Raw genomic sequence first — 24411 nt, 5'->3', positions numbered from 1 at the left:
AACTGGGGTAATGCAAACCAATCAACTTGGACACAGTTCCTGTCCCACATAGGGCTCACAGTCTCACATCCCCATTTCACAGATGAGGGAACGGAGGCCCAGAGAGATGAAGTGACTGCCCCAAGATCACCCGGCAAACAAGCGGCGGATTCCCAGGCCCGTGCTCTAACCTTTAGGCTACATTGCAGGAATCCCTGTTCCACCTCCCTTGCCTGGGACACTCCGGCTTAGGGGCTGTCGGGCTTTCTCTTTCCTCCAGTTTCACGAGGCGCGTGAGAGGCTCCCAGGACCCCCACCCGCCACAGGCGCAAGGGCCGCAGATCCCAGCTGGGACCACACTCATCATCATCATCATCAATCGCATTTATTGAGCGCTTACTGTGTGCACAGCACTGTACTAAGCGCTTGGGAAGTACAATTTGGCAACATATAGAGACAGTCCCTACCCAACAGTGGGCTCACAGTCACACTCGGGGGCAAGGAGGCTGAAGGCCAACAAATATCTCTATCTGTTGCAGAATTGTACTTTTCAAGCGCTTAGTACAGTGCTTTGCACAAAGTAAGGACTCAATAAATACGACTGAGTGAATGAATGAATCCAACAGGCCACAGCCCTCCCCATATTCAAAGCCCTCCTGAAAGCACCCCTCCCCCAGCATGCTCTCCCCAAGTAATTCCCAGCACCCCAAATCCTGTACACCCATCAGTCAGCTGTAATACGTACCCTATTTACTCACATAAATGCCTTACTCTTTGGCATAGTTTTTGCAATACGGAAAACTTGGATGGGGCTGTTTAGAGCGATCATGGGAGAATTAAGGGTAGCAATAAAGTGAATAAAAACCAGGAACAAAGGGAGAGAAAGAAGGGAGGAAGAGTGCTGTGCACGCAGTAAGCGCTCGGCAGCATGGCCTGTTGGATACAGAACGGGCCTAGGTTCTAATGCCAACTTGTACTTCCCAAGCGCTTAGTACAGTGCTCTGCACACAGTAAGCGCTCAATAAATACGATTGAATGAATGAAGGCGAGCAGGGGGAGGGCGTTGAGCTGCCCAACGGCAGAATGGCAAGGGAAATTTGGGAGCGGCAATCCCAACAGCAGCCGCCCTGCAATCCGCGAATCATGGAGTGCCCTCACCCCTTCGGGGTCTTTGATGGAAAAGCGCAGCTGGGCTCCGCAAATGTACTGCCATTAAGGGCAATGAGGCTGGTTTATTGCCCTGATAGATCACTTTTCTACACGCTGACAACTCACAAGGCAAAAGGCCATTTTGGACCCAGACCCCTTTGGGTCTGCAACCTCTGCTCCGGGCAGAGAACTTTCAATCAATCAATCAGTAGGATTTATTTATCCAATTTCAAAACATTCCCAGTGGTCCCTGCATTCAGACCTTATGCTCCTTTTGCTGAGAGTTCACTCAATCAATCATATTGATTAAGCAATCTAAGGTATACAGAGCACACAACTATGCAGTTGGGCAAGTTCAATGGAGGCAAAAAAAAAAATCACTACCCATGTGGTACAGGTAATAATTATAACAATACCATTTGTTAAGCATTTGCTATGTGCCAAGCTCTAGGAAAAATGCAGTTGGATCAGAAACAGTCCCCTTCCCACAGGGAAGACAGGACCACTTTACAGATGAGGAAACTGAGGCCCAGAGAAGTTAAGTGGCATGCCTACCCAGCAGGTCAAGTGCTGGAGCTAGGATTAAAAGTCAGGGCCCCTAAGCCCCAGTCCTTAGCTCTTTCCACTGTCAACCAACCAATCAATGGTATTTACTTGTACATATCTATTCTATTTATTTTATTTTGTTGGTATGTTTGGTTTTGTTCTCTGTCTCCCCCTTTTTAGACTGCGAGCCCACTGTTGGGTAGGGACTGTCTCTATATGTTGCCAACTTGTACTTCCCAAGCGCTTAGTACAGTGCTCTGCACACAGTAAGCACTCAATAAATACGATTGATTGATTGATTGGTATTTACTGAGTACTTACTGTGTGCAGAGCACTGTACTATGCACTTGGTAGAGTTGGTAGACACGATACCTGCCCACAAGGAGCTCACAGTTTGGAAGGGGAGACAGACTGTAAAATAAATAGCAACATCTAAGTACCTGTACGTGAGTGTAGTGGGACTGAGACCGGGGTGAATTCCAAGATTGTAAAGAGGTCAGAAAATAATAATAATAATGATGATGATGATGATGGCATTTGTTAAGCGCTTACAATCTGCGAAGCACTGTTCTAAGCGCTGGGGGGGATACAAGGTGATTAGGTTGTCCCACGTGAGGCTCACAGTCTTAACCCCCATTTTACAGAGGAGGGAACTGAGGCCCAGAGAAGTTAAGTGACTTGCCCGAAGTCACACAGCTGACAAGTGGAGGAGCCAGAATTAGAACCCATGACCTCTGACTCCTAAGCTTGTGCTCTTTCCAATGAGCCACGCTGCTTCAGAGTGCATAGGTGACACTGCTTCTCTAAGGACCTCCTGTAAGCAACTGACCAAACAAATGAGGGAGCCGGGCACCCACAAAATAAATTAGAGGTCGAGGGTGACAGTGAAAGAAAGCTACAACTGGTTATAACAAGACTGTTGGAATGGTTACAGTCTCTAAATAATAATAATAATGTTGGCATTTGTTAAGTGCTGATGTGCCAAGCACTGTTCTAAGCGCTGGGGGGGGGATACAAAGTGACCAGGTTGTCCCACGTGTGGGGCTCACAGTCTTAATCCCATTTTACAGATGAGGTAACTGAGGCTCAGAGAAGTTAAGTGACTTGCCCAAGGTCACACAGCAGACATGTGGCCGGAGCCGGGATTCGAACCCCATGACCTCTGACTCCAAAGCCCATGCTCTTTCCACTGAGCCACGCTGCTTCTCTAAGCCACGCTGCCTCTCTAGTCTCTAGTGTTATGCTCATTGTAGACGGGGGCATGTTGTCTACCAACTCTGTTGTACTGGACTCCCCTAAGCGCTTAGTACAGTGCTCTGCACATGGGAAGCGCTAGGTAAACACCCCTGATTGACTGATACTGCCAGCTGAGTCTCCGATGCGACCACAAGCTCACAGCTTGTCCTCTCAAGCCTGAGGCTTTGTTGGTCCCAAGGCAACGGGAAGCACTGTGGTCTAGTGGATAGAGCCCGGGCCCGGGAGACAGAAGGTCATGAGTTCTAATCCCGACTCTATTTATTTATTTATTTAACTTGTACATATCTATTCTATTTATTTTATTTTGTTAGTGCATTTGTTTTGTTCTCTGGTCTTCCCCTTTAAGACTGTGAGCCCACTATTGGGTAGGGACTGTCTCTATATGTTGCCAATTTGTACTTCCCATAGCGCTTAGTACAGTGCTCTGCACATAGTAAGCGCTCAATAAAATACGATTGATGATGATGATGATGATGACTCCGCCACTTGTCTATCGGGTGGCCTTGGGCAAGTCACTTCACTTCTCGGTGCCTCAGTTACCTCATGTGTAAAATGGGGATTGAGACTGTGATCCCCATGCGGGGCAGGGACTGTGTCCAACGCGATTTGCTTGTGTCCATCCCAGTGTTTAATACAGTGCCTGGCACATGGTAAGCGCTTAACAAATACGACGATTACTATTATTATTATCAACTTTCCAGGGACGTGCCAGCGCTGCAGATCGGCAGGGCTGGAACAGTGTTCACTGAGAAAGGCACCTTGTTTCTTTTGCCCTTTCTCTCCAGGAACTGAGTGAAAACAAGATTATAGGCGGAGGGGAGGCCTGGCCCCTGGAACAGCCCCCTTCCCCCCTCATTTGTTATTTTTTAGCCTCTTAGGAGGACAACGCCTGACAACTAAACATGCCGGGAATAGCCGGAGGGAGGGGGCAACTATCAGATAGGGACCAGTGAAAAAACAGTAGTCATCACTTCCTCCAGCCCCCAAAGAAGGAATCTTTTTCCAAGTCCTTACAGCCATCACACACATACATGCACACACACACCGTTTCAGCTTTTTTAGGTCTCGTATAAAAACACACTAGACATATATTTATATAGAGATAGGTTAAAAGTGACAGTGGAAACTGATAGCACGATTGTTTCCACACCGCTCCCACAAAAATGTTCCTTCAAAACAAAAATTCTAGTGCTGCCTGAGCCCCTTCTGGAGTTCCTTCCATTGTAAAATCCTTCCCCGCACCAAAACTGACATTGCTTTATTAGACCTTAAAAAAAACTGCCTCTCTACCACGAAGGGAATACGGAAACGGAATAACGACAGCAATAATAATAATTGTGGGATCTGGCTAGCGCTTAGTAGGGCCCAAGCACTGGTCTAAACGCTGGGGTACATTCAATATGAGCATATTGGCGCAATCTCTTGTCTCACAAAGAACTCATCATCTAAAGGGGAGGGGGAACAGGTATCTTATCCCCATTTTACAGATATCACATCCCCATTTTACAGGACATTTTGCAGGGCAATGACTGTGAGCTCGTTGTGGGCGGGGAATATGTCTGTTTATTTTTATATTGTACTCTCCCAAGCACTTAGTACAGTACTTTGCACACAGTAAGCGCTCAATAAATATGACAGTGAATGAATGAGGCATGATGAAGAGTGAACTCAGTGGACTCATCCCACAGTCACAAAGTGTGCAAGTGGTGAGCAGCGATTGGAAACCGGGGCTCTAATCTGAGCCGGAGACTTATTCATGGGGAATATGGCAAGACAAAAAACACAATCTCACCCAAATCAGCCTTAGCGAGATGGTTTAGTTTCCTTTTTACCCAGAGACCCAGCGGGAGTCTCAGTAAAATCTGTAAAATTCTGTATTTTTGACAAGTGCTTAGTTGACCTTTCCGACACACCTCTCCCCTGCATGGCACCTTTGAGTACCATATAAAGCATCTTCCTAGTGTGAGCTGCAGAAGGGCCCACTTGCCTGGTAATTCCCAGTCTCCAAATTTTGCTCCTGAATTTATGGTTTCATTCCAGTACTTTGGTCCTGGATACTATTGTTCCGACCTTGCCCAAATGGTTCGATCTTGTCTATCTCCCGCTAAACCCTTTCCCACGTCCCCACCCTCGCAGCCTCGCCTTTCCCTTCCCCTCCCGGGGGAAAATTATGCCAGATCATCATCATCATCATCAATCGTATTTATTGAGCGCTTACTGTGTGCAGAGCACTGTACTAAGCGCTTGGGAAGTCCAAGTTGGCAACATATAGAGACAGTCCCTACCCAACAGTGGGCTCACAGTCTAAAAGGGGGAGACAGAGAACAAAACCAAACATACTAACAAAATAAAATAAATAGAATAGATGTGTACAAGTAAAATAAATAAATAAATAAATAGAGTAACAAATCCCCACCACTCGCTCCGCTTTCAGAGCCTTACTGGGATCACATCTTTGCCAATTAAGCCTTCTTCTCCTTGCCCACAATCAGCTTCCAGTCTAGAGGGGGAGACTGACATGAACAGAAATACATAATTTTTAATGCATAATTTATAGATATGTTACGTGCATCCTGTGGGGTTGAAGGTGGGGCAAATATCAATGCCCAAAGGTCACAGATCCAAGTGCACAGACTACACAGAAAAGTTTAATTGGCCCCCAGGTCTGCTTCCTCCCTTTCCTTTGGGGAAGAAATGGGGCAGGGGGACTTCTAAGCCCTAGGGGCAATCTAGAAACAGGCAGAGGCCTTGAATAAATGCTGAAATTTAGATGACCAATGAAGCCCAAGCTCCTTAAAATATTGTCTACCAAGATGCCACCTGGTCTCTTAGTTTCTTTTATGATTTAGGCTTGGGTACTTTAACTTCGTGAGGACTCCTTAATGACTCTCCCTACACACAAAAACACCCACCCACCCAGCCACACTCCATATGCAGCCTCTCGCTCTCCCAACTGCCAAGGCGGCCCATGTTTTCTGCTTGGCTTTATGACTTCACAAGTCTGGGGTGAGTAGGAACAGGGATGGGCTCGAAAGGACGAGCCCTGATTCATTCCTCCTTTTCATCCGGAAGGAGAACGGGGAAGTGGAGGCAATCGGAAGTTCGAAGGTCACCGGAGGAAAATCATCTCCGGGCCACCCGCAGACAACTGGAGGAATCCATGGCCACTTGAGACTACAGACAAATAGATGTGGTTTGGCTACGGCTAACTTGGGCCCACTTAAGACACTTAAGACTTTGTACATATTTATTACTCTATTTATTTATTTTACTTGTACATATCTATTCTATTTATTTTATTTTGTTAGTATGTTGGTTTTGTTCTCTGTCTCCCCCTTTTAGACTGTGAGCCCACTGTTGGGTAGGGACTGTCTCTATATGTTGCCAACTTTACTTCCCAAGTGCTTAGTACAGTGCTCTGCACACAGTAAGTGCTCAATAAATACAATTGATTGATTGATTGATTAAGACAAAATAGCTGCCGGGGGTGGGGAAGGATAATGTGATGGAACTGCTGGATTTTGTAATCAATCGATCAATCGTACTCACTGAGGGCTTACTGTGTGCACAGCACTCTAATAAGCGCTTGGGAGAGTCTGGCACAACACATATTCCCTACCCAGAGGAAGAAAACATGGGAAAATGAACCAGAGTTTTTTTTGTTTGTTGATTTTTGTCTACTCCAGAAGAAGGTGGTATGACTGGGTTGGGCGGGGGCGTAATGAAAGAACTGGGGCTCTGGAGATTGGAGGAAACCAAACATCTCCCGTCTTAAGGGTCAGTGTCTAATCCATCCCCTCCCATAAACAGAACACATCAGGAGAGAGGGTCACTACGACACTGGGAGATGCTAACCGATGCAACCCAGATGTAATAATAACAGTAACTGTGGTATTTGTTAAGCATTTATTGTATGCCAATCAATCAGTGGTATTTATTGAGCACTTACTATGTGCAGAGCACTGTATAAGTGCTTGGGAGACAGTATAATACAACAGGATTAGCAGGCACATTCCCTGCCCATATGGAGCTTTGCTAAGCAGCATGGCCTAGTGGATAGAACACACGCCTGAGAGTCAGAAGGACCTGGGTTCTAGACCGGGCTCTGCCACTTGTCCGCTGTGTAACCTTGGGCAAGTCACCCCACTTCTCTGTGCCTCAGTTACCTCATTCATAAAATGCAGATTAAGACTGTGAGCCCCATGTGGAACACGAGAGCTGTGTACAGCCTCATTAGTTTGTATCCATCCCGGTGCTTAGAACAGTGTTTGGCACATAGCGCTTAACGTATACCATTAAAAAAAAACAAACCCTGCCCTAAGCACTAGGGTAGATACAAGATAATCAGGTTGGGCACAGTCTCTGTCCCATTCAGGGGCTCATGGTCTAAGTAGGAGAGAGAACTGCAATTGAAGCCCCATTTTGCAGATGAAGGGATGTGCCCATGGTCACAGAGCAGACAAGGGTCAGAAGTGACAAATTCGGTTCAACTGGTGAACGTGGGAGCATAACCCCGTGAGGCCAGCGTTCCAGAGACCCTCTGCTTTAAGAGAGCAAGAGTCCACCTGTGAGGCTGCCATTCATTCATTCGATGAATGTACGTCCACACACCGCTAAGGGTATTTCTGAGCCATTTAATAGCTCTGGGGATTTCCAACCGCTAGTCACTTTGAGACCTAAGTCTTTACAAAAAAAAAAAGATTTGAAAGCATTCCTCCCCCAATTTGTGCAGGCACAGAGGGTCTCCTCTAAACTGTACGCTCGCTATGGCCAGGGAAGTGTCTATTATATTGTACTCTCTCAAGCACTTAGTACAGCGCTCTGCACACGGAAAGAGCTCGGTAAATACGATTCTCTGACTGACTGAAGCCTGACGCTACCATGTGGAGGGGCGGGGTCAAAACGGGGCCTTGGGTTGGGAATTTGAGCTGACCAAGGGACAGCGCGGAGGCGCTGAGCCGAAGGTGTTTCCCGCCTCCCTCCCTCCCTCGCAGGCGCAGAAGGGAGAAGGGCATTCCAACTTGGATGACGCTTTGGACGTCGGCCTGGCCGCCACCAACGCTGACGCGGTTTCTACCTCCCCGGCTGGGAGCCTCTGAGCCAACCGCTGCACTCCCCCACCCCGTCCCCGTGGTAAGAAGGGCATGGGTCGGCACTTTCTGGACAGCCGAACCCCACCGATAGGAGCGACTCTCCCCTCTCCGCCTCTGTCCTCGACCCCTTCCCCTGAAACCGATCAGAGGACTCGGAGGCAGACCCCCGCCATGCCCCAGCTCTGCTCTCTGCGGGGGCCACCCCTCTCTCCTGCCACGGTACCAGCTCAAAAATAAAGTGGTGAGGGCAAAGCTGGATCCGATGCCAAGTTCCTGCCGGCCCCCACCCGCGCTGTGGAAAGAATGAGCCCCTCTGGGAGGGGCCCTGCTTCCTCAATCGCGGGAAAGCCTCCAAAACATTATCTCATCCAACTATCGGCGGAGGGCGATGGGCCACCTCTCCCACCCCCGGCCCCACACCTCCAGTCTCCAGCATCTCCAGGTTGGGCAGGGCCCCGTTTCGGCAGAAGCCGTCGAGGCTGCCGGCTACGGGAACGGTTTCTCCGCTTTGATTCGCTGCCTCGGGGGAAAGGTCACCCCGACCCAAAAGGGACGAGACCCGGGTCCAAGCTGTGACCCCTACGGCCCCTTGGCCAACTGGGCAGGGTGCTCCATTCTCCCAAACAAGCGTCAGTACTGCCCGCCCAATACCCCGTTGACAACCCAGGTCCTCGCAGGGTGGCAGATTGGGGGATGGCTCGTCCCGCAGGAGGAGAAGGGAGAGGGGTCTCAGAAAGGGCGGCTCAGGTCACGTTGACGGAACGTGGGTCCTACGCAGAAAAAAAATAAATAAAATCTCTCCATACACGTTGCTCTGCTGTGTGACCACGGGCAGATTGTTTAATTTATCTTGACCTCCCTTTCCTCAGCTGAGAAACAGTAAATGCCTGATAGACTCCCTCTTTATTCTAAGTTCTTTTTCTAGTCAGTCAGTCCATCGTATTTATTGAGCACTTACTTGATGTACAGCACTGTAGTAAGCCCTTGGGAGAGTACAATAGAACAATATAAAACATTCCCTGCCAACAACAAGCTTACAGTCCAGAAGGGGAGACAGACATCAATATAGATTGTAACTTCTTTGCAGGCAGGGAACGTGTCTACCAACTCTGTTGTATTGTACTCTCCCAAGCGCTTAGTACAGTGTTTTGCACACAGTAAGAGCTCAGTAAATATCACTGATTGATTGGGAGCCCCATGAGAGACAGAGACTGTGTCCAGCCTGATTATATTGTATCTACCCCAGCACTTAATATAGGGCTAGGCGCATAGAAGGTGCCTTAACAAATACCACAATTATTCTTATCCTTCTTAAAAGTATCTACTGAGCTCCCTCTGGGGGCAATACAAAACAGAGAAGTACGACATCCCCTGCCCATAAGGAGCTTCCACTCTAATGGGCAGGGCAGGAAAGACTATTTAGAGCACTCAAAATAAACTGAATTAATCTTGACCCTGGAAAGGAAAATTATCCAAGTGATGCCAACCAAAGAAGAAAAAAAAAAACCTTCAGAGTCTACAAGCCCCTGTGGTTAATGGTCAATCACTCAGTCAATTATATATATTGAGTGTTTACTGTATGCAAAGCACTGTACTAAGCGCTTGGGAGAGTCCAGAATAAGAGAGTTGGCAAACACATTCCCTGCCTAAAAAGAGTTTACAGTTCAGAGAGGTCATGTCAGATCAGGCCTTCTGGTCGCTCTGCCCAACACTCAGCCCATTTAGCTATTAATGGGCGGTAACGGCCTAGGGGATAGAGGGCCTCGGAGTCAGAAGGACCTGGGTGCTAAGCAGCGTGGCTCAGCGGAAAGAGCATGGGCTTTGGAGTCAGAGGTCATGGGTTCAAATCCCAGCTCTGCCACTTGTCAGCTGTGTGACTTTGGGCAAGTCACTTCACTTCTCTGGGCCTCAGTTCCCTCATCTATAAAATGGGGATGAAGACTGTGTGCCCCAGGTGGAACAACCTGATCACTCTGTATCCTCCCCAGCGCTTACAACAGTGCCTTGCACATTAGTGAGCACTTAATAAATACCATTATTATTATTATTAATCCCGGGCTCTGCCACTTGTCTGCTGTGTGACCTCGGGCAAGTCACAACTTCTCTGGGCCTCAGTTGCCTCATCTGTAAAATGGGAACTAAGACCGTGAGCTCCATGTGGGACAGGGGTGGTTTCCAAACTGATTAGGTTGCATCTACTCCAGCGCTTAGAACAGTGCTTGACACACAGTAAATGCTTAACAAATACTATTATTATTATTATGGCAGTCCACCCAATGACCCCCCGCCCTCATGCCCACTGATTCTTCTCGCACATACTTTCCCCTAAGCTGAATAAAGGTAAGGAGAAATGACTCTGATAAGGGCCTGCAGCCTAACCTCACTACACTGAACCGGTCGATCTCAAGCACCACAAGAGATCGGGTCCCTTGGGGCCAGGACCCCACAAAATCTCCCGTGCCAAAGGAAGGATGTCACCTCCGTGAGTCAGCAGAAGGCTGAGGCAGATTCGGAACCACTGCCCCTGCTCCAACAAAATGAGCAGTTATTAAGTGGCCTATGAAGTCACTGTATCCCAGCCTCTGGGAAATCTTGGTCCCAGAGGGAGACTGACCATTTCTTTGTCCGTCTGCTCTAGGGGTCTCCAGGGACTGACCTCTCACCAGTAGCCCAGGGAGACTAGTCAACCGGGGCTCTCGATGACAAAACGTTTCTTGATTGACTCAGTTTTTCCAATTCTTAAATAATTCTTACCTACCGCTATCTCTAAGACCACCCTCCCACCCACCCAACATACAAAAAAATTTAAAAATCAGTTTCCGTCGTCGTGGTGGTACCTTTATTTATAGATCATTATGGCCCACTTCTGAGTCCTAGTTTAGGCCCTCGGCCAACTTACAGGAAGTACCGTGTGTGCAGCTGGAGATCGAACTAAGTCCTCCCCCATTTGTTCTCTTTAAAGATCTCAGTGCACTTTCAGAGAGGTGCTAATCTCAGGGCCTGGGACCAAATCCAAGCTAGTTTTAACTGCATCCTGCCTTCCTCAAATTCCCCTGAAGCCCTGGGCAGAGAGGGAACTATTCATTTCCTGCCCACTGCACTCCCAAAGGGTGGCCGGCCGGCCCCAAATGGTGGCCCAATCCCTCTCAGAGAGCCCCGCCGTTCGGTGGCGACGTTGGAGGGTCCAACATCATGGTGAAGGCTTTACAGTCCCGTCGGTCGCTTTCAATAATTAATAATTATGGTACTTAAGCGCTTACTATGTGTCAAGCACATTTCGCTTCTACGGCCCGCTTCCAACTTACTTCCAGTTCCTTAATCTTCTCTTCTGCTATTTTCTGTTTCTCTAACAGTTGGTTGTGAATGACTTCCTTGGATTGAAGAATGAACCTAAGAGGTGGATAAAAGAGGAAAAAAAAAAGAAAAAAGGACATGAAATGAAGCACCTGAGCCACTGCTTGCACCATAAATCACGAGGAATCAGTAAGCCGAGGAAAGGGACGGAAGCTGCGGCAGCAGGGTCGGAGGAAGCACCTTGGGGAAGCTATTGTGGGAGACTCCGGAAGAGAGACCGGGATTCCTGGGAAGGAGCGGGCGCCAGAGGGAGTGGGACCCAACTCAGGGTGAAGGGCGAGAAATGAGGAAACGAGCAAAGCCCACTTGGGCTTAGGAATCGTCAAAATTCACCGGGAAACTGTCAGAAGACACATTTTAAGCTTGATGGGCTTCATCTTAAACTCGCGGCCACGTGTTTTTTAAACAATACGGTTTAATGGGAGTTACTTTTTTTTCCCCTTATTGACTGCAGTTAACTCATGACCTTTTAAAAACACAATCAGGCACTGTGTTAAGATCAATGCCTAAGTGTTTGAGTTCCCAACACAAAAGGCCCTGTATAAGTCCTATTATCTTTCATTATTATTATTTCCAGCTCATGCCATACCTTCTGAAAAGCTCAAACATTTAAAAAAGGAAAATTTTCGTGCTTTTTCCTTTTCATTCGGGACCATTATTTGCATTCTACCATTGAGGAAGGGAGTTGGGGTGGGGGAAGGGATAAGAAGAGTTTGATATCAACCTGGTGCTTCTGTTTAACTTTCCTTGCTTGTGTGTTAGCATTACTCATGCATCATCCAGGAGGAGAGGCGGAAATTTGATTCATTTGTACCGACCCTCAAATAGCTGAGCCCGGGATGCTCCGAGAGTCCATTGCTCCCATGCACAGGGACATTTTCCCAGTGATCGATACAAGAAAATACTGAGGCCACTCCAAGAAAGGCAAAAAGAGCACCAGGTTCGAAGCCTGCAACAGGGTGGGCTGTCACGGGCCTGTGAAACAAAAGCACCACTTGGCTTTTAAGGAGTTATGGGGGCATAGGAGCTCAAAATTAGGCTCCCCAGAAAGGACAATGAACAATTGCCAGTGTGATTTAGCAGGGTCACAGCTCCAAAATTCGGGGCTCCCAGCTCCTGATGAAAAGCAGATGAAAAGCCCCTTGCGCTTGGATTTGCACGCTTTATTCACCCCACCCTCAGCACTTACGTGCATATCTGTAATTGATTTCTTCATATTAATGCCTCCCTCCCCATCTTGACTGTCAGTCCCTTCTGGGCAGGAAACATGTCGCCCGACTCTGCAATACTGCACTTTCCCAAGCCCTTACTATAGTGGTCTGCACACAGTAAGAACTCAGTAAAATAACTGATTGATTGATTGCGTGGAAGCCAAACAGACCACGGTTCCGTATGGCCTGATGATGCTTTAGACCCCAGCCTGTGACAGGCCTTCCCGGACCAAAGCTTTCGAACTGAACCCAGTGCCGTCTTGACTTCCAGTTTCGCAGGCCGGGCCAAACTCACACAAGCCCCTACGCTGACCTCGGCTGGATGCCTTCTCGACCACCCAATCCTACAGGTATCAAGAACGCGCCCGGGGTCGGGCATGTAATCCCGGGACCCGACGCAATGCCCGGTGATGATGAGCCAGTGACCAGAGGCGGGGGGCTGCCTAACGGAACTCCAGATGCTATTCTCAATTCTATAAAAGCACCTCTCTGGGCCCTTTTTTTGAACCTCGCTAATCTATTTGCCTGCACGATGCTCCTGCGGACGTCGGCTTTTTGCCGCGCTGACCCTCGTGTCTGGAATTCTCGTCTCGTTTGGTCCAAAAGACGGTGGCTATTTCTGGTTCGGGGGCTCAGGCCGAGGCGGTGTTTGGTTCCTGCAGAGGGTCCGCTTCGGTTCGGGGAAGGGAGGAGAAGCATGTTGTTTTGAATTGCATAAAGTCTCAGACACCACGTGAGGCCCGCCGAACGGGCACCAATCACGTTCGCCACACCAAATCCTTGAAAGGACAGAAACGGAGTTTTACTCAGAAGGTGTCTTTATCCTAGAAATGCTTGACATAGTAAGATGGACATTTTTAAAACGCTATTGATAGCTAGCCTGGCGGTACTGGTCTCAAATAATAGGTCACCAGACGGCTCCTTTATTAGCGTCTGGGAAACGTACAATGCTAAGATTAGAGGTCAAGCCATTGGTTATGAAGCCTTTAAAAAGAAAGACTCAGAGATTAAATGCCTTCAGTACAAAATAAAATTACTAGAAAGCAGGCACACAAAAGGCAAAACTTATATACGTGTGTGTGGGTGTGTGTGAGAGACACGTTATGCATATATCAATCGAGGGCTTACTGTAGGCTGCAGAGTACAATCCAATAAAGTTGGTGGACACAATCCATGCCTAAAGGGAGTTTACAGATTAGAAGGGCAATAAATGTGCGTGCCTGCATGTGTGTGCGTGTGTGTACACACACATTTTACAGCTTCCAGCTCCCTAAGCAGTGGTCCAACCCATCAGGTTGTAAGCCTTTGGCGTGCAACCACTGCAGGACTGGCTTCTGTTACAATCTCCCCCACCTCAGCACGGTGCTCCCTTTGCTCTTCCCCCTCCTGCCAGCCCCACGGCACTTGCGCTCAGTAAGCTCTTAATCAATCAATGGTATATATTGAGTGCTTACTCGGTGCTTAGAGTACTGAACTAAGCACTTGGAAAAGTCCAATATGATACGTGATAATAATTAACTATTATTATTATGGTATTTGTTAAGCGCTTGCTATGTGCCAGGCAGTGTTCTAAGCCCTGGGGTAGATATGAATTAATCAGGTCGGACACAGTCCATGTCCCACATGGGGCTCAGTCTTAACCCTGTTTTACAGAAAAGGTAACGAAGGCACAGAAAAATGAATATTTTTTAATGGTATTTGTTAAGCAGTTACTATGTGCCCAGCACTGTTCTACGAAGGGAATTGCCCAATGCCCCACAGCAGATATCTGGCAGGATTAGAACCCAGTTCCTTCTGTCTCCCCAGCACGGGCTCCATCCACTAGACATTGTGCTTCTGGCTTGGTGATATGCTCTCGTACTGAGATTGAGAGCGCTTGGTACAGTGCTCTGCACCCAGTAAGCGCTCAATAAATACGACAATGAATGAATTTACCTACTTCTAATCATTCAATATTCCCAAAGCAAACTATCTCAGCCAAAAGAGACTTGAAAAAAAAATATGTAGCCCTCACTTCCTCCCCCTGCCCACCTCCAAATCAACGGCCCTTGCTTCGACGCCACCTTCGAGTGGAGACCAGGCACACTAGAATTCCAACCAAAACCAGAATTAATTGGGGAAAACGGTTACTGACTGTGCAAGACGAGTTCTCGTGTTGCCACAGGCAACGGGAAATAACCTCCATAACAGAGTATTACAGCTCGGCCGGACGGCGTGACTTAAGAAAGGAGGGCCTCCTCCAACTTTCAATGGCTTGGCTTTTATAAGGGGCCCCAAGCATAATATTATGTACACAAATCCTCAGAATGATAGCATCACGCCCAGGCACTGCCCAATAGCTAATGGAAAGTTACACCCTATTTACTAAGGTCCAGGATCTGAAAGCTCGCGTGGCGACCGTCCAGCTACCTACGTCCCCAACAGCTGTCGGGGCTCAAACCAATGACTGGCTTAAGTTAGATGAGCGGCAGAAGTTACCATTACGTTCTCTCCATCTGTGCAACCGGTGGCTGGGACTGGTTCTCCAGGTAGGGATTTACCAATAGTTTAGCAGACTACCCAGTGGCACCTAATAATAATAATTATGGTATTTATTAAGTGCTTTATTATGTGCCAGGCACTATACTAAGTGCCGGGGTAGATATGTGTTAATCAGGTTGGACGCAATCCCTGTCCCACATAGGGCTCACAGTCTCAATCCCCATTTGACAGATGAGGGAACACAGAGAAATGAAGTGACTTACCCAAAGTCACACAGCAGACAACTGGAAAGGCCGGCAATTGAACCCAGGTCCTTCTGACGCCCAGGCCTGTGCTCTACCCACTAGGCCAGGCTGGCTGGCTGCAGAGACAGGCTGAGGTCAGGGAGTACAAAAAGGGGCCCCATACTGATTTCGTTTTTATTTTGTGGGTCTTCATATTTCATCATTCATCATTCATCAGCGCTTAGAACAGTGCTTTGCACATAGTAAGTGCTTAACAAATGCCATCACTATTATTATTATCATTCCCGATGAGTCTGTGTCAAGTCCCTTCTCCCCACTAAAACCCTGAGCTTGGAGCTCCCTGAGGGATGGGGACCTTATCTAATTCCCACCCGTATATCTCTCCCAGTGTTTGGTACAGTCCTCTGCCCGTAGTAAGCACTTAATAAATACTATCACTAATAGAAAACTGTAGGCAAAAACAGGATCATCTTACTCCCTCTAGTCAGTGTGCTGATGGTGGGCAGAGAATGTGTCTACCAATTTGGCAACTCTGTTGTATTGTACTCTCCCAAGCTCTTAGTACAGTGCCCTGCACCCAGTAAGCACTCAATAATAATAATGATGGCATTTGTTAAGCGCTTACTATGTGCAGAGCACTGTTCTAAGCGCTGGGGGGGATACAAGGTGATCAAGTTGTCCTACGTAGGGCTCACAGTCTTAATCCCCATTTTACAGATGAGGGAACTGAGGCTCAGAGAAGTGAAGTGACTTGCCCAAGGTCGCACAGCAGACATGTGGTGGAGCCAGGATTCGAACCCATGACCTCTGACTCTAAAGCCCGGGCTCTTTCCACTGAGCCAATAAATACCACTGATTGATAGGTGGGAGCCAGGACTGAAGAACAAGACCACCGTCAACTCCTGGCCCGTGAATTTGGCCACGGGAAAACTGTAAGCTCACTGTGGGCAGGGAACTGGTCTACCAACTCCCTTCTACTGTACTCTCCCAAGCGCTTACTACAGTGTTCTGCACACAGTATCCTCTCACTAAATACCACTGATTCACTGATCACCATAACAATCCCAGATTACTTCTCTCTTAAAAAGGCACTTAGAGAAGCTCAACTATTACACATCACAAACATACGCACACACCACAAATCGTGAGTCAGAGTCCCTGCCCTACCCAGTAGAAAGAGTGGATACTTTCACCAAGGGAACAACTAAATAAATCCACTTGGAGTTGAACCCAGCTAAACTACCTTCCACTTGACCTTTGCCCCAAGTTTAAGCTGTGTGCCCTATCTTCTTTGGCAAACACTTGCTAATGTTCATCTTTAGAATCCAACTCTTCCTCCCCATCCAAACTGCTCCCTCACTGCTCCAAGCTCTTACCCTACCCCACCCTTACCTACTGAATCAGCCTCCTCGCTGGCCTCCCTGCCTCCTGTCTCTCCCCACTCTAGTCCTTCCTTCTCTGCTGCCCGGCTCAAGTCATTTCTCCCCTCTCTTCAAAAACCTCCAGTGGTTGCCGATCCATCTCCACACCAAGTAGAAACTTCCACCACCGGCTTTAAGACACTCAATTGGCTAGCCCCCTCCTGCTTTACCTTGCTGATCCTCTACAACAACCCAACCAGCCCACTTTCCTCTTCTAATGCCAACCTACTCACTTTACCTCCATCTCGTCTTTCTCCCCCTCTGCCCCCTAGCCCACAGAACTCCCTCCCCATTCACAGCCCACAGACCACCCCTCTCCTATCTTTAAAGCCCTGCTAAAATCCCATTTCTTCCAGTACAGTGCTCTGCACATAGTAAGCGCTCAATAAATACGATTGATCGATTCCAAGAGGCCTCCCTTGACTAAACCCTCACTTTCCCTATCTGCTCTCTCTTCCACTAGGCAGCGTGGCCTAGTAACTAGAGCCCCGGCCTGGGAACCGAAAGACCTGGGTTCTAATCCCAGCACCGCCGCCTGTGTGCTGTGACCTCGGGCCAGTCGCTTTACTTCTCTGCCTCACTTCCCTCATCTGTAAAATGGGGATGAAGACTCTCAGACCCATGATTCATCCACTAGGTCACAGTGCTTCTCTGAAAGCCAGAAAGGTCCAAATGCTGAAGAGGTTTTATGAGGAGCAGTGAAGAGGCTGGATTATTTGGGTGGATGCATTCCAATCAATCAATCCATAGTATTTATTGTGCAAAGTTAGTAGGTGTGATTGCTGCCTTCAAAAATCTTACAGTCTAGAGACTGATACTAAAATAAATCACGGGTAAGGGAAAGGCAGAGAACAAAGACGTGCTCAGAAGGGCATCAGAGGGGCTTAGATGATATGGAAGTGATGAAGCAGTGCTGCAGGGGGTGGAGAAATAGAGTGGGGTCTGAGAGATTAATCAGGGCAGGCTTCATGGAGGATATATAATTTCTTGAGGGTCTTGAAGATGGGGAGAGAAGCAATATGGTCTAGTGAAAAGAGTACAGGACTGGGAGCCAGGAAATCTGGGTTCTAATCCCAGTTCTACCACTTCACTGCTGGGTGACTTTGGGCGAGTCACTTCCCTTCTATGTGCCTCAGTTCCCTCAGCTGTAAAATGGAGATTAAATGTCCATTCTCCCCCAAGTCCCCTCCAGACTCTGAGCCCCAACTGGGGCAGGGACTGTGTCTGATCTGATTACCCTCTACGTACCCCAATGTTTAACAGATACCACCATTACTATTATTATGGGTACAATGGCATGTGGGAAGTAAAGCAGCCGGCAAACTGGCCAAATTGGGTAGCACTTTTACTTTGCCTTTTGTGACACAACCCAACTTTCCCTGGCAACTTTGTTTTGGAGGGCTAAGGTTTGTGTACTTTGTGTGATCCAGCCTCCCTTCCCTTTGTATTTATTTTCTACAGCCGAGTTAATGGTTTATTATGGGTAGATTTGATAAGATGTTCTACACTTAGAAGCTGTTACGTTTCAGGAACCTTGTTCTTCATCTATTGCTCCCCTGAGGTTTAAGCTCAGGGATACCACAGGAAAGTAGTCTTTTGGACAAATTCTTGTAGTCCAGAAATCCACACAGCTCATAAGTCTTTTAAAACTGAAGCCTGTTCAATATACGTTAATTTACGGAAGGGTTTCACTGGGTCATATCTGCTTGAGAATTCGGTGACAGTGAGCTATGCGAACCCACTACTGTACTTTTCGCATCGCGAATATTTAAAATTTATAAAAATGTGTACACAGCATGCTGTTTCCCAAAATTACGGCCCAAACACAAGACTTTCATCATTACTGCACCCTCCAGGAGAAGTGTACCTGGGGAGTTTCACATCCCAGCCGACAATGAGCTTATAGTCTAGAGGGGGAGACAGACATTAATATAAATAGATAAATAAATACATTTTTTGTGCTTATTATGTGGCAAGCACTGTACTAAGGGAATCAGGCTGGAACAAGATAAAGATAATCAGGTAAGTCTTGCCCTATCCCACCTTACTTACTGCATCAGCCTCCTCACTGACCTCCCTGTCTCCTGTCACATTCCACTCTGGTCCTTGTTCATTTTTCTAAAATTACACTCGGGGCTGGAAACAAGGTGACTATCAAGGGCTTAAAGGGAACAGTTCCAAATTCACAGCCAATGCAGAAGGAAGAAAGAGGAGGGGAAATGAGGGCCAGGTCGGAGAAGGCCTCCTTGGACTGAAGGTCCTTGTAGGCAAGGATCGTATCTACCAACTCTATTGTTTTGCCTGACTGATTGATGGGATGTTAGCTGGGTTTTGAAGGTGGGTAGAGAGTTGGCCTGTTGGATATAGTCGGGGAAAGAGTGTAATCAGTCGATGGTATTTATTGAGTGCTTCCCGTGTGCTGAGCACTGTACTATGCTCTCGGAAGAGTCCGATAAAATAGAGTTGGTAGACACATTCCCTGCCCATGGTGAGCTCACGGTCGGCAGTGAGAGGGCAGGAGGATTACCCTATAGCAAAGGTTAGTTGCCGTGAGCAGGCAGGGCTAATCAATCAATCGTATTTATTGAGCGCTGTGTGCAGAGCACTGTACTAAGCGCTTGGGAAGTACAAGTTGGCAACATATAGAGACAGTCCCTACCCAACAGTGGGCTCACAGTCTAAAAGGGGGAGACAGAGAACAAAACCAAACATACTAACAAAACATACTAACATCAGGGCTAGGCTGATGACACTTGATTCTAGGCCACCCAGTAGTGGACGGTGAGGTCCCATTAAGCGACGCATTCTGGGGCTTTATCAGCGACTGCATCGCATCAGACTCTGTTTCTCTCAACATATGGGGAGCCCACTAAGCCTACTTCCTACTGAACTTCTGTTCCTAAAGCTCCATGTATTTGTTCTCCCACCCAGAAACGAACTGTGGATGACGATTACGGGATGGCAGAGATCCAGGACTCAAACCACGAGTCTTGGGACTCCCCGCCCGAATCCGAGGAGAAGGAACCTGGGGAAAAATCAGGTCAAGGGGAGGGGATCCCTGACTTGATGGTGTCACTTTTCAACCCCTGACTTCGCAACCTGCTGCTCAATCATCCCATCTCCTGTGTCCAGCTTATTTTCCGGGCGGAGACTACGGTTCCCACACACGGCCCTGTCAATCTCAATTCTCGGTTAATTAGACCCCCAGGGCTCGGAGCTCTTTTCTGCACAAAATTAAAATGGCTCCAGGGTTTTTTAAAGGGAGTAAACGTCCACTAGGGAACGGGAGGAAAATTCCCAATTGTTTCTCAAATAATCCCAGTTTTCCCAAAATGAAAAGCCTGTTCATTAGCCAGAGACAACGGAAAACTGTGAATATTCAAAAACCGACGGTGCACACAGGATTTGGCAAATTTTTTCTGGCACTTGCTAAGCTCTTACTACGTGCCCGGCACTATACTAAGCGCTGTGGTATACACAAGCTAACGTGGTTGGACACAATCCACGTCCCACATGGGGCCCACATGCTTAATCCCCATTTGACAGCTGAGGTAACTGAGGCACAGAGAAGTGAAGTGACTTGTCCACGGTCACATGGCTGATAAATGGTAGAGTCGGGATCAGAACCCAGGTCCTCTGATTCTTGGTCACGCTGTTTCTCAACACATCCAGAGGAAGCTTCATCACAGCCGGGAAGAGAATGGAGCACTTGAGAAGAGAAAGCCATTCCTACCACCATCACTACCGTTAATAGCTGCTTAATAAGCCCTGAGTTGAAAACCTCGGGTTTAGGGGTACTGCTCTTCCCCAGGTGTCCTGTTCTAGGAGGGACCACAATCATTTTTGGGGTTCAGTAAGAGCTCAATCAACTAATGCTTTGTTTAACAATTGAGCCGGCGATTATTTAGACTGGAATGGGACCCCTGGGGCTTTCTTTTCTACGCAGTCTATGAACTGTAAGACAATCACCGACAATACCCTTTCCAACTGTCTGTTCTGATTCAACCCTTCCACGAATCTCCTGAGACACACATTTGCACTTTCACATAGCCAAGGAATTTAGTTATTGTCCAACCTCAAATAGTCTGTCCTCTCCAGGTTTTGGGTTTTTTTCTCCCCCTTTTTTACATTCAGGCTTATAAACCTAACCCGAATACCTAAGGAGCTAGTGATAAATGGGAAAAAAAATAAGTCAGTGGGTCAGTCAGATTTATTGATCGCTTATTTTGTGCACAGCACTGTACTAACCACTTGGGAGAGTACAATAACAATGGAACAGACACACTCCCCGTCCATATAGATATGTCTGTCAAAATTTTACCCATTTATTGCACACAAGAACTAATATTTCTTTTATAGGAATCAAATGACTCCCCAAAGCACTTAACATGGAGAGCTCCGGATAATTTGGGGTTATGGAACTTTTCACTCTTCAGTTCATCATCAGAGCATTACTAGATCCTGGTATAACTGCAAAGGCCACAGAAAGACAGACAGACACACACACATGACAAATGATGGGGTGCAAACTTTTACACTGAGCCAAATAACACAAAAAGCTCAGCTACACACCCTTGCCCATGTCTATTTCAAGTTGAAAAGCAGTATGGCCTAATGGATGGAGCCCGGGCCTTGGAGGAAGAAGGACCTGCATTTTAATTCTGGCTCTGCCACCTGTCTGCTGTGTGACCTAGGGCAAATCATTTCACTGGGCCTCCGTTACCTGTAAAATGGGAATTAAGACTGTGAGTCCCACACGGGGACATGAACTGTGTCCAGACTGATTAGCTTGTATCTACTCCAGAGCCCAGTACAGTGCCTGGCACATAGTACGCACTTAAACAGCATGAAAAAGTTGCTTTTACTTACTGAACTGATGCTACTCTACGTGTGAGTTTCTATTCTCTGTGGTGTGCGCACATTCAAGGCCTTCTTCAAAGCCTGCGGAACACAGACTTTGAAACCCGATGGTCTCATCCCCCAAAGTGATTTAGATTCCCGAGGACAGAAACAGGCTCTGTTGCCGACACGTGCCCATCTGAATTGTGAATTCCGAGAGCGATGTGTATGGACATTCTTCCCGAGAGCTTGGCCACGGCTAATTACTCAGGCAACAAGCTGCCACTCTAATTGCTCCATCGGGACAAAGAACCCTGCCTGTCCTGCCCCTCCACCTCTCTGGCAAATTCCAACACAGACCTCTCAAATTTGAGAAAGGGGAAATCAGAAATTTGCTGTTTTTCTTGAGACGTTTCCATTTAATATCTCGGTCACTGATTCGCCTGTCAGCTCTTTCTTGAACTTTCCATTAAGAAGATAAAGGACTTCGATGGGGCATTTAAACCCTTCCACTGCAAAGGGATTATATGGCATGCTGCTCCTAAATTGGCCACCCTGAGATAAGTGGCAGCTAAAAGCAGAAGATTCTCTGTATAGTTGCAGGTTGACTGGCTTTTCTTTTCACAGAAAATCTGTTTGAGTTCGGTTTCTGCTGGTACAAATCACCTCCAAAGTTCAAGAAGCTTTCCCATCTTTACTCTTTAAGTCCATGAAGGTTATTCCTCTTTCTCCCTTTGGTTGACGTTTTCGGAATTGTGATTTCACAAAGCGAAAGAGGTATTTCTTTAATCTCTTGAAACACTATTCAATTAATTTAAGCCTCTCTGCAGGAAATGCAGAGAAAAAGACCTGTCCCAAATCAGTGGCATTTGGGGGGCATCAAGTGCAGGTATTTATTGAGCGCTTACTGTGTGCACAGCACTATACTAAGTGCTTGGGAGAGTACGATACGAAAGTGCCTAAACTTGGTCGTGTACCCTTCCTGGGATTTGGCATTTTTTTGGTTTATAGTACCATAGAAAATGGCACAGAGGACTACGGAAAGCATTTTCCTCCACCAAAAAGTGCCAAACCACGGCAACAGAATTCATTAACACATAACATCATTGTCTACTAAATTCTACTCTGATGTCATCCTATTCAGCAGCTTTCCTTTTCAACTGAGCAGAAGAGAGTTTTCCAATCAAGGAAAACTTGGGGAATGGGTGGCCACTGGTCCCTGATGACTTAAGGGTTAGGTAGACAGATGCCTGCTCAGTGTCCATGAAAAACTAGAGTAATTTTTCCCTGCAAAACAGGAAAAGGGTTTTTTTTTTCCTTTGAACAGAACACTCCAAGGACTGGGAACAATGACTTCAAAACCAGGCTGTGTTAAGCTGAGGGCTGGGTGGGGTGTTTTCTAATAGTAGCAGAGGAAGATTGACAGAAAGAATTCCAAATTCTTCCTTCCTCGGAGACTCATTCTGTCCAGGCCTTCTCCATCAGCGGAATGCGAACAATTCCGGCCATTTACGGCCCACGGTGGAATTGGGAGTATTTGGCATTGTTGATGAAACTGCTTGGAGAAGCAATGTGGCCCAGTGGATAGAACACGGGCAGAGGAATCGGAAGGTCATGGGTTCAAATCCCGGTTCTGCCGCCTGTTTGTTTTGTGACCTTGGCCAAATCGTTTAACTTCTGTGTGTCTCAGTTACCTCACCTGGAAAATGGGGATTAAGACGGTGAGCCCCACTAGCTTGTATCTAACCCAGCTTTCCAAACAGAGAAGCCGCATGGCTCAGTGGAAAGAGCATGGGCTTTGGAGTTGGAGGTGATGGGTTCAAATCCCGGCTCCGCCAGTTGTCAGCTGTGTGACTTTGGGCAAGTCACTTAACTCCTCTGGGCCTCAGTTCCCTCATCTGTAAAATGGGGATGAAGACTGTGAGCCCCCCGTGGGACAACCTGATCACCTTGTAACCTCCCCTGTGCTTAGAACAGTGCTTTGCACATAGTAAGCGCTTAATAAATGCCATTAAAAAAATACCACAGTGCTCTGAGGGCCTCAGACTGAGCACTTGTAAATCTCTCCACCACCATCAAGCAATCAATCCATCACTTGACGGTATTTACTGAGGGCTTATTGTATGCAGAACTATACTAAGCACTTGGCAAGCAGCTTAGCCCAGGGAAAGAGCCAGGGCCTGGGAATCAGGGCACCTGGCTTCTAATCCCAGCCCTGCCACCTGCCTGCTTGTGTGATCTTGAGCAGTTACTTCACTTCTCTCGTGTCTCAGTTCCCTCCTCCGTATGATTGATTGATTTATTTTATTTGTACATATTTATTCTATTTATTTTATTTTGCTAATATGTTTGGTTTTGTTCTCTGTCTCCCCCTTCTAGACTCTGAGCCCACTGTTGGGTAGGGACTGTCTCTATATGTTGCCAACTTGTACTTCCCAAGTGCTTAGTACAGTGCTCTGCACACAGTAAGCGCTCAATAAATACGATTGAATGAATGAATGAATGAATGGGGATTCAATTTCTGTCCTCCCTCCTACTTAGACTACATGCCCAACGTGGGATTGGGACTGTATCCAACCTGATTATCTTGTATCTACCCCAGCACTTAGTACAGTGCTTGGCTCATAGTAAACCCTTACTTAAATACCATTATCATTATTATTATTATTAATACTACAATACAGTAGAATTGGTGAGAATCCTGATTCAACTTTCCAGTCTCCTTCTCCTTCTGCCTGTAATGATTTTATGCCTGCCAGCCCCGCTACACTGTACGCTTCTTGCAGGTAGGCATCATCGTAATAATTGTGGTATTTGGTAAGCACTTCCTATGTGC

At 47.2% G+C, this 24411-nt stretch overlaps 1 protein-coding gene across 2 annotated transcripts in view; it reads right to left on the bottom strand.

The window, feature by feature from the left end:
- Nucleotides 1–24411, bottom strand: part of PFDN1 (prefoldin subunit 1) — an 80121-nt gene that overhangs the window by 35235 nt on the left and 20475 nt on the right. For both annotated transcript variants that reach the window (XM_038770594.1, XM_038770593.1), the window contains exon 3: nucleotides 11330–11414. In XM_038770594.1, the coding sequence (XP_038626522.1) occupies nucleotides 11330–11414 (85 nt within the window). The remainder of the gene's footprint in view (nucleotides 1–11329; nucleotides 11415–24411) is intronic.

Source organism: Tachyglossus aculeatus, chromosome X2, assembly GCF_015852505.1.
Source record: "Tachyglossus aculeatus isolate mTacAcu1 chromosome X2, mTacAcu1.pri, whole genome shotgun sequence".
In the NCBI taxonomy this organism is placed as follows: Eukaryota; Metazoa; Chordata; class Mammalia; order Monotremata; family Tachyglossidae; genus Tachyglossus; species Tachyglossus aculeatus.
The sequence above is the reverse complement of the archived record's forward strand: the minus strand, read 5'-3'. Positions and strand labels throughout refer to the sequence as shown.